At 49.6% G+C, this 14,896-nt stretch overlaps 1 protein-coding gene across 3 annotated transcripts in view; it reads left to right on the top strand.

Annotated features, from left to right (window-relative positions):
* Nucleotides 1-14,896, top strand: part of ABR (ABR activator of RhoGEF and GTPase) — a 300,921-nt gene that overhangs the window by 214,555 nt on the left and 71,470 nt on the right. For all 3 annotated transcript variants that reach the window (XM_021007059.2, XM_021007060.2, XM_021007061.2), the window contains 6 exons: nucleotides 272-393; nucleotides 4,212-4,377; nucleotides 8,227-8,349; nucleotides 8,861-8,936; nucleotides 9,807-9,911; nucleotides 10,488-10,562. In XM_021007059.2, the coding sequence (XP_020862718.1) occupies nucleotides 272-393; nucleotides 4,212-4,377; nucleotides 8,227-8,349; nucleotides 8,861-8,936; nucleotides 9,807-9,911; nucleotides 10,488-10,562 (667 nt within the window). The remainder of the gene's footprint in view (nucleotides 1-271; nucleotides 394-4,211; nucleotides 4,378-8,226; nucleotides 8,350-8,860; nucleotides 8,937-9,806; nucleotides 9,912-10,487; nucleotides 10,563-14,896) is intronic.

The following is a 14,896-nucleotide window of genomic DNA, read 5'->3' as shown; positions in this document are numbered from 1 at the left end:
GATCGGCTTCTTGGGTCAGGGGAGATTCCCAGGGGTTGTGTTTGGTTCCTTGCAGAACACCCAGAGAGTCCCCCTGTGGGGGACTCGGCCGGGAGGAAACCACCCTTTAAGACTAGGGTTGGCCCCCTTGGGTGCCTGGGTCCCTATGCAGAGGGAGCTGCCCTGGCTTATAATACCAGCCCTTCACCCCTACCCCATTCACTCAGCTGACCCGCAGCCCCACCTGCAGCACCCCTCTGAGCAGGGCTGGTTTGGTGCTGTCTCCCATCAGACCCGGCAGCTGGTGAAGGATGGGTTCCTTGTGGAGATGGCTGAGAGTTCGAGGAAGCTTCGACACGTCTTCCTCTTCACGGACGTCCTGCTGTGTGCCAAGCTGAAGAAGACATCCGTGGGGTGAGGCAGGCAGGGCCCCGGGGGGTGGAGGGTGGGAGCGGTGCGCACGTGCGCGCGCGTGCACACACACACACACACACACACACACACATACACACACACACACACTCAGGCATGGCTCCCTCTCATTTAGCTCCACAAGTGTTTGTGGAGTACCCACTTTGTACCCAGCGCTAGGCACGAGAGAAGGACTCAACATGGTTGGAGGCCCAGAGGCCCCAAAAATCCAGTTGGAGAAACAAGACATGCCCAATTGGAACAATCCAAGAGTCTATAACTTATCTAGATGAGTGGTCCATGAATTGGAAGGAAGGTCAGAGAAGAAAGAGGACGGTGTATTCTGGAGTAGAATTAGAGACTCCTGTGTCTAGAGCAGGAAGGGACCTCCAATGCCCTCAAGGCTAACCAGCTCCCCCATTTTAAAGAAGAGGAAACTGAGGCCCAGGAAGATGAAGTGACTTAGATCCTAGGTCTGGAGCTGGAAGGGTCCTTAAAAGCTGTCTGAGCCAATCCTCCTACTTCTTTTTGTTTTTAAAAATGATTTGTTTATTTTTAGCACTCATTTAATTGAGAAAAGTCAAAGTGAAATGCGTGTCTGCAGTGTTTCTCGTGATATATGCCTGAGAAGTGAACCTGCATCCAGGGTCACTGCTGGGCCCTGGGCAGGGAGAGCCTGATCTTCCCATCCCCAGCTGCGGGGGTTTCACTCTCCCCTTTTCATAAATAAGGAAGCTGAAAGGCTCTGGGAGTCAAATGGCTTGCCAGGTCATTCAGTTAGTAAATGTTAGAGGCACACAGATTCTAACCCAGGTCTCTTGACTCTTGAAGCCCAGCCACTGATCCATGGCGTCACGCTGATTCTCAAGCAGAGCAAGCAGAGGGGTCAGCAGGCAGTCCAGGCAGGGAGAACAGTGTGATCGGAGGCAAGGATCATCCAGAAATGACCCCAGGCCAGATGAGGCCTGCCTTTCACAGCCATCGGCTGGCACGGCTCCACCTGGAGATCTCCCATCTAACACTTCATCTTGATTGGATGGTAGCCCCTTTGGTCTTTGGCTAGATCCCCCCTTCCTCTCAGTGAACCCCAAGACAGAGGTTCACTTTTTCATAGCGGTGTTAATCTCACTTTGAGGGGAACCATGATGTAGTGGCTTGGGCACTGGACTTAAAGTCAGTGGGCAGTTACCAGCTGGGCAACCCTGGACAAGTCCCTTTCCCTCTGTGGGTCTTAGTTTCCCCTTCTGTAAAATGAGAGGGATGAAATCTGTGGTCCCTAAGGGTTCTTCCTGCTCTGATCCTATGATCATCCCTCAGTAAGGGCGGGAAAGTAAAATCGATTTTCAGAGCATAGACTTGAGTGCCGTCCCCGCTTCAGGAGCCAGTCACGCTTCTGCCTTGGCAGAGCGGGCCCTGCGGGCTTCTCTCCCCGCACATGTCCCAAACACATTGTTCCTCCTTTGTTGGCTGCCTTCTCTTCTGTTCCATGTCTTCACTTCTGGGGCCAGTGCTCAAAGGAGCTGTTCATCTTTCACATTCCCCAAGCCACGGCTCCCTCCCCCACCAGGGAAGCATCCCCCAAAGTCCCTTCATGGTTCCCATTGCTCCGTGTTCCTCAGTCGTTGACACTACTGTGCACAACAAGGGAAGGGGTGGTTCATTCCAAGGACCCATTGCTTTAGGATAATGCCCAGAGCTAGGAAGCGTCTAAGGCAGGGTTTGAACTTAGGTCTTCCTGACTTCAGGCAACCCGAGTGGCCCTGGGCTTTGGGGGCCAAAGTAATTTTGGTAATATAACCTGAGGCTCCAAACCCCACAAATCTCCTGGGATCAAGTGGTCTAATACTGAGGGTCTAAACTGATAATTATTTTCTCTCTGGCTTCTTATTCCCCAACCCTGGAGTTCCCTCCAGAGGAAATCTCCAACATGTATGTTAGGTACACCTTATGTTTTTGTTGTTGTTCAGCCGTTTTTCAGTCATGTCCCACTCTCTGTGATCCTATTTGGGGTTTTCTTGGCAAAGATACTGGAGTGGTTTGCCATTTTCTTCCCCGGCTCATTTTACAGATGAGGATACTGAGGTAAACAGGGTTAAGTGACTTGCCCAGGGTCACACAGCTAGGACGTGTCTGAAGCCAGATTTGAATTTACGAAGATGAGTCTTTCTGATTCTAGGCCTGGCACTCTATCCACTGTGCCACTTAGCTGCCCACAGCTTATGTTTGGTCCCCCCAAGTGTGAGTAATGGGATCCTTGTTCCTGTAAAGGCCCTCAAGGTAGCAACAGTGTAAGGTAGGACAGTCTTCATTTCACTGCCCAGAAAATGGAGAAGACACTGGGCTCACCCATAGATATAGAAACACATAAAATACCTAAATAGCCCATAAGCTCCCCTCAAAAGGGAATTAAATTTGAGGGGGACGGCCACACTTGTGTGATCACCTTTGTCCCAGTAGGATGCTACATCAAGAAATCCCTGTTTGTCTCTCTAGAAAATCTGGTCCCCAAGCTTTTAAACTTGTGGTTACCCACAAGCAACTCTCAAGACTGGCCCTGCCCAGGAAATCTTCCTCTCTAGTTAGAAGGCTAAATTTTGATCTAATGCTATGTAAGAACTCCATTTTTCCTCTTTTGCCCAGGCATATTTTCCATACGGGCCATATGGGTCAGCATGAAAGAAGAGATAATGCAATAGGAAAAGACAAGACCCGGGGGAGTATATGCTCTCCTTAAGAACAGGGGCTTTTTTCCCCCTTCTTTGTATCTCCTGTGCCTGGCACATAGTAGGTGCTCATTGACTGAAATTGATTACTTCGTGATTGGTTGATGTCCCCTTCTGCCATGTGCTTCTGCAGCAGGTCTCTGGCTGCCACCATTTTTTAATCTGAGAATGTCCACTCCCAGGAGCTCTTGTATCTGCCCTGTACTCAGAAAGCTGTGGGTGAACCCCACGTGCTCTTCTCTCGAGGCAGCCATTGCCAGGTTCTAGGGGAAGGAAAGACTGCAAGACTGTACTCTCCCCCCACCTCCTTAGTGAAGACAGGATACAGGTCTCCTCTGCTGGACCCTGCTCCGTCTTCTGAACAGGGAAAAGGACAAAGGAGGAAGGGTCCAGGAGCTGCCTACAGTCTCCTTCACAGGCCAATGCCTGTGATGGGAGTCCATCCTCTGGAGGCCCAGGCTGCCACGGTCTCTGAAACTGTGTCCTCCCTGTTGAGTGCCGGTGATTGAGCTTATACTGTGGGGGATGTGCCTTGTAATCTCAGATCTCAGGCCTTGTAATCATAGCTTCAGATCTAGAGATAGGAGGAACCTCAGAGGCCATTGAAATAGTCAGACACTCTGATTTTATAGATGAAGAAATTGTAGCCAGGGACATCATTGCTTGCCCAAGGTCACAATAATGTCAGAGGCAGGATTTGAACCCAAACCTTCTTGGCTCCAGAGCTATGGATTGGGGATCTCATCAGGTAAATCAGGGATCACACCCCTGGGCCCCTCATAGTAATAATGATGCACCAGTGCTTTGTGGGTTGTAGAGTGCCTCACTCACAACATCCCTTTGGGGGATAGGTCATATTTCATCCGTTGTCCCTGTTTTGTAGCTGAGGCTCAGAGGGTTTTGCAGCCAGACCAGGAGTTAAACAACAGGTCTCCTTATTCCACATTTGGGGCTCTTGGGACTCCATCACCTTCCTCTCATCATGCCACACAGGTTGCTTTTCCAATACAGCCATTTTGATTGGCAGGAGAAGCTGTTAGTGGTGGCTAACCTAACAGCTCGTGCCCTCCTGTATCTCCCCCCACTATCTCTTTGCAGGAAACACCAGCAGTATGACTGCAAGTGGTACATCCCTCTGGCAGACCTGGTTTTCCCATCCCCAGAGGAGTCAGAACCCAGCCCCCAAGTGCACCCCTTCCCAGACCATGAACTGGAGGACATGAAGATGAAGATCTCTGCTCTCAAGAGTGAAATCCAGAAGGAGGTAAGAAGAACTAGTGACCCTACCCACACCCTAAGGACCATTGCTAGGAAGCCCAGAAAGGTTTAATAAGAATTGCCTAAGGTCATAAGATTGTAGAGTTGAAGTTGGAAAGGACCTCGGAGGCAGTTGAGCATGACCCCTTTATTTTGCAGATAACGGAATGGAGTCAGGTTTAAATGACTTACCCTGGTTCAGACAACTAGTGTCTGAGGCAGGATTTAAACTCAGTCCTTCATGACTCGTTGTCATACACTGACTGAGCAGGGATTTTCACCCAGGTCTTTTGACTCCCACTGTTGAGAGTGCTGGTCAGATGGGGTCATTCATGTAAGTGAAGTTTCACAAAGATGTTGAATTTTGAGGAGCTGGTACTACAGAAGAGGGTACTTCGGGCTTCCTAATCGCCTCTAGGTTTAAATAAGAATTCCTCTTCTGGGGACATAGAACCCCTCACAAACTGGCTGCAGCCTGCCTGTCCAGACTCACACTCAGTTACCCTTCACAAGCACCAGCCAACCCGACCTCTCTAGTGTTCCCCACATCTGACATTTCAGCTCTCATCCCCTCAAAGGCACTCCTTCCTCTCCTCTGCTGCTTCGAGTCCTGGCTTGCTTCAAAACTCAACTCAAGCTCTGTCTTTACCTGAGACCTTTTCTCATTCCTCTCGCCCCCAGTACCTTCAGTGGGATGTTATTATATCATCATATTGTATTATATCATATCATGTCAAATTGCGATACTTCTTCTATACCTACTTATCCATTCATGCTGTCTTCCCAGCAGAATATAAGCTCCTTGAGGGCAGGGACTGCTTTGTCTTTGTATTCTTAGGCATAACACAGTGCCTAGCTAGCACATAGTAGGTGCTTAACAAATGCTTATTAGTTGATTAATTGAATGGTCACAGTTTAGTAGTTACTAACATGAAATAAGGCTAGAAGTAGTAGATTGACATCAGGTTGTAGAAGGTCTCCAGTACCAGGCAGAAGCTTCTCAACTCTCCTTGGGATAGGGTTAGGGGAGCAACTGGGGATTTTTGAGTGGAGAAGCAACAGTTGGCTTTAACGGATTCTGGCAAACAAAGTGAAAGATGGATTGGGAATGTGGAGGTGGAGGAAGAGTAGAGGGTATTGTAGTGGTCAGCATGGAAGGCAGTGAGACTGTCTTAGGGAGGGTGTACAGGAAGACAGAGTTATCAAAGAGAGCACCGTGGGAGACTGAGCAAATAATGGTGTCCCAGAGAAAAATGGGAAAGTTAGAAGGAAAGATAGATTTCAAAGAAAAATAATGAGTCAAGTTTGGGGTATATTGCATTTGAGGTGCAAGTGGGACCACCCAGGAGGGATACCAGACAGACCAGAGAGCAGGGGTTCTGAACCTTTACCCCTCTGGCAGCAGTCTGGTGAAGCCTGTGAACTCCTTCTCAGAATCATATTTTTTGTATGTGTAAAATAAAATACATAGAATTACAAAGATAGCCACTTACTAAAATAAAGATGCAGTTGTTACCAACCAGATTCTCATTCCTTCTGAAATCTCGGGTTTATGGACTCCGGGTTAATCACCCCTGTCCTGGAAGCAGTTGGTGATGAGGGTCTGAAATTTAGGGGTGGAGAGCTAAATATGAGTCATCTATATAGAGGAGGCAGTTGAAACTAAGGGTGAATGAGATTGCCTGGAGAGAAAGAAGAGGGACAAGCACCATGTTAAGGGTTCAGAAAGAGGGTGAAGAGCCCAGAAAGGAGTGATGAGAGGTGAGAAGAGAGGGCCCAGAAGGAGGCAGTGGCCAGCAGCGTCCAAAGTGGCAGAAAAGAGGGGCGGCTAGGTGGCCTGGTGGATAGAGTGCTGGCCCTGGATTCAGGAGGACCTGAGTTCAAATCTGGCCTCAGACACATAATACTTACTAGCTGTGTGACCCTGGGCAAGTCACTTAACCCCATTGCCTAGCAAAAAAAAAAAACCAAACAAACAAAGTGGCAGAAAAGTAGAAGATGAGGCCAATGAGGCCTTTGGGTTTGATGATTATTGGTGCCTTTAACAAGCGATTTCTGTTTGTTTGCTTCTGTTTGTTGTTGTTGTTTGATGAGGGGGGCTGGGCAGAGGGGGGAGAGGGATTTGGGGTTAAGTGATTTGCCCAGGGTCACATAGTTAGTAAGTGTCTGAGGCTGGATTTGAACTCAGGTCCTCCTCACTCCAGGGCCAGTGCTCTATCCAGTGCACCACCTAGCTGCCCCTACAAGCAGCTTCTAGAGGGTGGTAGGGGCAGAAGCCCAACTACAAAATGTTCAAGAGAGCAGGTAATGAGCCAGCATTGGGTGTAGATGAATTGAGTAGGGAAGATCTGGAGAGGAGCGAAGGGACAGTGTCTAGAAGGGCTCGAAGTTTCACAGAATGACTTCGTTTTAGGATTGAGGAGGCCTGAGTATGTGTGTAAGCAGATGGGAAAGGAGAGGGTGCAGAAGGAGAGGTTGAGGATGTGGAAGAGAGGGGATGATAAACTGCTGGAGCGAAGTCCTAGCAGAGGTGGGAAGGCACGGAATGGCTGTCCTGTGACTGGAGAGAAGGGCGATGTGGCCGAGGGGTGTGTGCCTATCTGGGGAGGAGGCCTGTGAAATTTAAAAAAAATACATCTCGGTAACTACATTTCAATTCAGTTGGTTTCCTTTATAATCCTGTAGAATATTTTTTGTGTATGGAAAAACATCCCAACCAGGTCCTAATTAGTGCAAACAATGAGTCATATTATTAGAACATGCCCATTGGGCTGAAACCTGTGACCATATTTTCCATATAATTACATTTTGAAGAGTGAGGATTCAAATAATGGGGCTGTGTCATTTTGCTGGATTCTTTATTCCTGCTAACTGGGGCCTTGCTATATTGTGACAAGGAGTCTGTAGGCTTCAGAGGGTTTGCAGAGGGCTGGCAGAGGGGCTCAGGACCCCAAGCTAGCATCATCTCTGTTGCCTCAGGTTCCGCTCCTCTCCCTGCCCATCCTGGTCTAGGTCTGAACAAATCTGGCCCTCCCCTCGGTTCAAGGTTGGAAGTTTTCAAAGGGAAATTTTACTTGCAAAGGGATAAACAGACAACAAAAAGATTTTGGACGCAGTGTGTAATATGTCATCGTAATTATCATCATATAAAATACGTCCCTGGTTCCTTCATCCTCATCCTTTCTTATGACACAATAGTCCCTCCGTTTTATTCATGCACTGCCATTCCCCAAGAGGGTCCCTGCTTTGTTTCTTTGCTGCCCCCCACCCAAAAGAGACCTGAACCACCTTGGTGTATAGGCCTAGCATTGAGATCTCTGAATAAACAGGAACAGACTGATAAGTAGAAAAGAGGGCATTCCAGAGCGGGGGAAACAGCCTAAGCAAGAACATGGTGGCAGGGAACGTGGGACGCCTGTCGCCAGTTTTGCCCAGGGCCTCATTTGCCTTGGGGTCCTGAGCTCTGAGCCCCCTCTGTGGTCGGGGAGGTTTCCCTGTTAAGGTGCCCTGAGTTGTATCCTCTAAGCCTGCTTCTCTTGTCTGATTGGCCTGTTCAAATGCGTTCTGGCCAGCATGGAACCCTAGACCTGCAGCTGGAAGGGACCTCAGAGGCCATGCTGTCCCACCCCCTCGTGTTACAGATAAGGAAACTGAGGCCCAAAGAGGGAAATAACTCGTCTGAGCTCACACGGGTAGTAAGTTTTCTAGGTAGAATTTGAACCCGAGTCTCCAGACTCCCACAGCAGGTCTCTTCTTGCCAGACCACACCAGGTGGGGAGGGCCCCAGGGCAGACCTTTTCTGTCCAGACCCAAAGAGCATGGGTGACCTTGGGCTCTCTCCTTTTATGCCCTGCAGAGAGCCAGCAAAGGTCAGAGTCGAGCTATGGAGAGGTTAAAGAAGAAGATGTTTGAGAACGAGTTCTTACTGCTGCTGAATTCTCCAACAATCCCCTTCCGGATCCACAACCGCAATGGAAAGGTGAGTAGACTGCTGCAGGACAGGCTGCCGTGCAGGAGTCTGGGAACCTCCTAGGCTTTCACTCGGGCAGCTGTCCAATAGGAGCCCCCTCGGAGGCTGGCAGGGAGCATCCTCTGCTGTCAGTCGAGGCTGGCTCCTTCATAAAGGGGCCGTAGAGGTCATCAGGACCAGCCCTCTCCTTTGACAAGTGAGGAAGCTGAGGCCCAGGGGAATCCAGAGTCACCCAGCATCTGAGGCGGCACTTTGAACCCAGCATTTCTAGACTAGCTCTGTCTCCTGCAGGGCAATATGGGGGTTGGGTAAGCAAGGTCAAAGTCTGGGGACGTTTGGGTCAGTCAGTGAGGAAGCAGCCCCCTCCCTGCCCAGGTGATGGCAGGTCTGAGCAATGTTTCTGTGGCTTGGCTTGCCCACCAACTCCCCCTGTTGCCACTTCCTCCTTGAAAGCCACCAGCTGCCACTGGGGAGAGCCTGGCCCCAGCTGGCCCCATGAATTCTCATCTCCTCTCTTTAGAGCTACCTATTCCTCCTGTCTTCAGACTATGAGAGGTCGGAGTGGAGAGAAGCCATTCAGAAACTGCAGAAGAAAGGTAAAGCCCTGCCCTCCTAATGGGCAGCTGGGGGGGTGGGGGGCCTTCACCAGCCTTTGTCATAGAAATAACATCACCACCGTACACGTTTTTAGCTTTTTATATGCTTGTGTACTCTGTCCCTCTCTTTCCCTCTCTCTCCCTCTTCTTTTCTCCTATTCTCTCTCTCCCCATTCTTTCTGTCTCTCTGTCTCCCTCTCCCTCTCTCCTATTCTCTCTCTCTCATTCACTTTCTGTCTCTGTCTCTCTCACTCTCTCTGTCTCTGTCCCCCCATTCTGTCTCCTATTCTCTCTCTCTCCCTCCCTCCCTCTCCCTCTCCTTCTGTTTGCCTCTGTTTCCCTCTCTCCCTCTCGGTCTCCTGTGAGGAAGGTAGGGCAGGTACCATTCCCCTCCTTTTACAAATGAAGAGATTAGGCCCATAGTGATTACAGGACACAGAAGGAAGCCCCTCTCCTCATCCCACGCCGGCCTTTCTCAGGTCCCCTTGGCCTCTCCTTCCTAGTGGCCTGTCTGCATGTCCTTACCCTTTTGAGAATGGGAGGGAACCTCAGAACCCGTTGAGTTGGACCATCTCCTTTTGCAAATGAAGAGACTGAGGCCGCCGCAGGTAAAAGGATTAGCCCAGTGCATGCAGGGAGAAAGCACAAGAGTCAAGATTTGAACCTGGATCCTCCTGCCTCGTCAGCGCTCTTTCCACTGTTATTGCCTGTGAGGGTGACCTAGTCTCTGCCCCATCCATTCCGAATCGCTAGTCTAGGGCTTTCCTCTTCCTCATTCAGTAAGTTCCTAACAGAAGAAGAGAAGCAGGCCCCAGTGGACCTGTGGCGATGATGCCCCTCACCTCCCTGCCCCTTCTGCCTTACTTTCAGATCTCCAGGCCTTTGTCTTGAGTTCAGTGGAACTCCAAGTGCTCACAGGGTCCTGTTTCAAACTGCGAACTGTTCATAATATTCCTGTCACCAGCAATAAAGATGGTAAGAATGTCAGCTGCTGTCCATGTCTTGGCCATCTCCCCCGCTATTTGGGCCCCTCCCTCCTCAGAATCATTGCTTCTAGGAGGCCCCTGGCAACATGCAAATGCCTTATGGGGGAGGGGAGGACCCTGGACAGTGAGGACCGGCTAATTGTCCCCAGAGCCCACTCTTGAGGGCGATCGATCCGGGCTGACTTCCTTTCTATGGGGTAGGAGTGTGGCTGAGAGATGTCGGTCCTGAAGGCGGGGGGATGCTTGAGCTCAGCACCAAGAAGTGGGTGGGGCGGGGTACCCAGAAGAGGCCTGGACCGAAAACAAACTGTGCCTCCGACCTATTTTTGTCGGGCACCAGCCTCCAGTGGAAGATGCTCTCGGGCCCTTTGCTGGTGGGCCTCTGCACTGGGTGGAGTTGCTCCGAACGGCACAGGGTTTGTGACCACCAGGTGGTGCTGTCCACCAAGGCTCTGGTCAGTTTGCTTTTTGTTCCTTCATTGAGGCCAGGGCTCGAATCCGGAGCCCCTGAGGGAGCGGGTCAGGTTTGTGCTGGTGAAAATCATCTCCTCTGGTTCTGTTGCAGATGATGAGGCCCCAGGACTCTACGGCTTCCTGCACGTCATTGTCCACTCCGCCAAGGGGTTTAAGCAGTCAGCCAGTAAGTGCCCCGGTGCCGCCAGCCCTTGGGGAGAGAAGCTGAAAATAGCAGGGGCTGTCAACCCCTGGGTGACTCCCCAGAGGCGCTTTTCAGGGCCTCAGTTCTCTCTTGTTGATCAAAGAACTGTGGTCAGTCTGTCTCAGGCATTTGAATCTGTATCCTGAGAGCCTAGAGACAGAGCTGGAAGGGAGCTTGGGGGCTGTCTTGTCTAGCACTCCTATTTTATAGATGGGGAAACTGAGGCCCAGAGAAGCTCAGTGACTTGTAGGGTCATAGATTTAGAGCTAGAAGAGACTTTTGAGGCCATCAAGCCCAACCCCATCATCTAATGGAGGCACAGATCGGTTAAGTGGATAAGCCTAGAGCCACACAGCAAGTAAGGGTCTGAAGCAGGATTTGAACTCGAGCCTTCCTGCCTCAAAATCCAGTAATACCCTGTCCACTACACCACGCTGCCTCTAGAGTCATAGATTTAGAGCTGGAAGGGACCTTAGAGCCCTTCCAGTCCAACCTCCTACATTTTACAGTTGAGGAAACTGAGGCCCAGAGAGGTGAAATGACTTAGAATGATCGATTTAGACCTAGAAGGGATGTTATACGCATAGGCTATCTAGTCTTCCCTCACCCCATTTACAGATGAGGAAACTGAGGCCCAAAGAAGTAATTTGCCTAGAGTCACAGAATCCGTCTCTGAGGTGGAATTTGAATCTAGATTTTCCTGATTCCAAGTCTAGCTCCCTATCTGACGGAATGTATTCTAGGCAATGAATGATATACCCAGGTGGGAGGCAGCGTGTTGAATTCCAGAAATAGCAAATTGTCCAGTTTGTCTGTGGCCTAGCGTAACTCAGGAAGCAGCGGCTGGAAAGGTAGGCTTTGAGCCATAGATGCCACTCTCCAGACTGTAACCTGATGAAGGGTCTGCTGCGTGCTGGGAGACTCCCTCAGGGGGGCTTCTGCTGTCTTCCTCCAACAAGAACAAAAAGAGTTCTCTCCGTCCCCCGAAACTGCTTGGTACGGGTGATGTTAGAAAAGGGCATTGGGATGTGGAAATATGTTTAACATGATTGCACATGTATAACCTATATCAGATTGTTTGCCATCTTGGGGAGGGGGGAAGGAGAAAAATTTGGAACTTAAAATCTTATTTAAAAAATCAGTGTTAAAAAGTATTTTTATACATAATTGGAAAAAATAAAATTCTATTTTAAAAAATTCCAAAAGAAGAAAAGGGCATTAGTCAAAATCAACCTTCTAAGTTGGCTTTCTCCATGAGTCAAGCAAGTGTTGAACATAAGCCCCTTGAGGCCAGGAGGCCTTTGGTTTTGCCTCTGTATCCTCAGTACCCAACACACTGCCTTGTATACAGCAGACTCTCAATAAATGCACGTTGAATTAAATCCAAAAGGGTCTGACATGCTAGGACTCTGAGCTGAATAGAGGAAGGTGAAATTCAGGAAGAAGGGATCAAGGTAGTGTTTCACACTTGGGTACAAAAATGAGTTTCACGTGCACAAGATGGCGGAGGCCTGGCTAGACAGCAGTGGCCCTGAACAAGATGGAGGGGCTTTCAGTGGACTGCCAGCTCAGTCTGAGTCAGCATGTGGTCGTGCAGCCAAAGGCTAATTAAGGGAGGCGTGGTTTCCAGGATTAAGATATTTCCACTGCACTCTGCCTGGGTCAGCCCTGTAGGGGACCATTTAGTTCTGGATGCCACAGTTTGAGGGAGACCTTGATAAGCTAGAGAGTAACCAGAGAACAAGAAAGAGGAAGGCCTTTGAGACCATGACTGTAAGGGTCAGTCGGAGAACCCGGGCATGTTTATAGAAGGCTTGGGCAGGTGCTGGGGTGGGGGGGAGTACCAGCCAGGGTGACACGGAGGTGGGATTTGAATCCAGGTCCTCTTACTTCAGAGATGTAGGGCTCTACCTCACTGTCCAATCTAGGCTTGATATCAGGAAGAACTTCTTAGCTGTTAGAGTTGTCCCAAAGAGGAACTGGCCACCTTAGGAAGCATGCAGTGTGGGCATGACCAGGGCACAGCTGAAAGACTGTTGGATTGGGGACCTCTGGTCTGGCCCCAGTTCTCCCATTCACTGGCCACCCATGTGACCTGGGACAAGTCATTTCCCCGTTAGGCTTCAGTCTCCTCACTGGTCATGTGAAGGGATTTCTCTTCATCATCTCCAAGGTCTCTTCCAGCCGTAACATTTTATAGTTCATGAGATTGAAGATCTAGAACTGGACAGGGATTTTAAAAACCCAACAAATGTCTAGACTGGGAATTCTTAACCTGGGATCTAAAGATCTCCAAAGGGTCTGTGGATAGAGTTTGGGAGGTCTGTGAACTTGGAACCTTTAATATTTTGATAGCTGTATTTCAGTGTAATAGGTTTCCTTTGTAATCCCATGTTGATGTATTTTATGCATTTAAAAACCTGATTCTGAGAAGGGGGTCCCAAGACTTTACCATAGAGTCAGTGAAGGGGGCAGTGACACACTGAAAGCAGAGCCCCTGATCAAGGCCAGACCTCCTCATTTATAGATAAGAAAATTGAGGCTGCTGGAAATGAACTTGACTTGCCCAGGGTCACACAGGTAATAACCGTCAGAGAAGGGATTAGAACTCGGGTCTCCTGAATTCAGAGCCAGGGGGCTTTTCGCTCTATTTCTTCTCATAGAAGTATAAGGAAATAAGCGTGCTATGGCAGCTAGGAGTTGCATTTTGGATAGAGCTCTGACCTTGGAGCCTGGAAGACCCGAGTTCCAATCTTGTTTTAGGCACTTATTGGCTGGATAACCTTGGGCAAGTTACTTTTCTCAGCCTCAGTTTTCTCATCTGCAAAATGGGAATAATATAGCACTTATTTCCCAGGGTTGTTGGGAGGATCAGGATCAAATAAGATAATAGATGTCATTACTTTGCAACTTAAAAAGTGCTGTACATAATGCTGGAAGTGATAATTAAATTATTATTATTACTACTACTAATTCCAAGAGCGTCAGATTTAGAATCAGAAGAGCTCGGTTCAAATCCCGGCCCTCCCCTCACTTTGTGACCTTAGGTGAGTCCCTTCCCTGCTTGATTGTTTCATTTTGTGGCAGTGGAATCTCTCTGGCTAATGTAAAATGAGTCTCCCAGTGGGTCCTATTTATCTCCACATCATGCCCCAACTACCTGGCCCTGCCTGCCACCTGGGTCCCAACTGGAGTCAGCATCAGTCTTCTAAACCTCTTGTTTCATTCTGCTCACTATAATAAAGGGGTGATGTGCAGTTTTTAAAAATAGGAGCTTTGAGCTTGATGATCCGTGAGGTCCCTTCCAGGCCTGACAACAGGCTTATGATCTCAGATGGTCCCTCCTGTTTCTATTAGGATCCTTCCCCCATGTCCTGTCCCACTGGAATGGTTAATTTAGTCTGCCTTGGTTATTTGTGGACTTGGCCAGGGCTTTCAGGCTGTGTCTGACTGTTGAGGTTCCAGGACCTTCTTCTGCTCCAAAAGGGCCCACACAGACCCAGTTTCTTCAAAGGGGGTGCACCCCACCCCCTTGCTAAGTAAGAGTCCGTGCCCCAAGACAGGCAGCAGACCTTGGAGCCTCCTCTTCCTCTGGCCAGCATGCTGAATCGTTCCCTGGTTTTCCAGGCTTCCAGAGAGCTTTGGATGACTTGGGGATTTCTGGTTTCACCTGCTTATTCATCTTCCTTTCTCCACCTTCCCCGTCCCAGATCTGAGCCCTCAAGGCTTATGGTCAATAAAAGTCAGCCTTGGCTGGAGGCTGAGGGGCTTGGGGAGCAGCTCCTCCCTCCCATCCCCTTTCTGCCATGTTAAATCCCTCCTGATGGAAAGCAGCCTCAGAGCTCGTGCTTTGATGCTGATGGGAGTAATGTCATTCCTGGGGTCTGAACAGACCAGGAATCCTCAAGTTTTATCTGCAGGCCCCTGATCTCTCACTTCAGAGCCACAGCCCCCACTTGGCTGTTGGCCCTCGTGCCTCGTGCTGCACACGCTCAGTGGAAGGAGCAGGGACATCTCCCTTTTCCGATAGGAAGACCCCAGGGGAGGAGAGGTCGGCTGCCCCCACCGTCGAGAACCCCCCTATGGGGTGAAGCAGTCAGGTAGATGTTAGGCTTGCCCATGTGTCCTCCTTGGCTTATTTTCCTTGGCAGTCCCAGCCCCAGTAGGGAGCATAAGAAGCTACCCACTAATGGGACGTGAAGGAGAGCTGAATGTATTGGGAAAGAGCGCTAAGCGTGGAGGCAGTCAGGTGACCTTCTTGGGCCTTAGTTTCCTCATCTTCGAAATGGGGGAATTAGCCTAGATATCTCTCCTTG

This window comes from Phascolarctos cinereus, unplaced genomic scaffold, assembly GCF_003287225.1.
Source record: "Phascolarctos cinereus isolate Bilbo 61053 unplaced genomic scaffold, phaCin_HiC Scaffold_5;HRSCAF=322, whole genome shotgun sequence".
In the NCBI taxonomy this organism is placed as follows: Eukaryota; Metazoa; Chordata; class Mammalia; order Diprotodontia; family Phascolarctidae; genus Phascolarctos; species Phascolarctos cinereus.
Note: the sequence above shows the minus strand (reverse complement) of the source record. Positions and strands in the feature narration are given on the sequence as shown.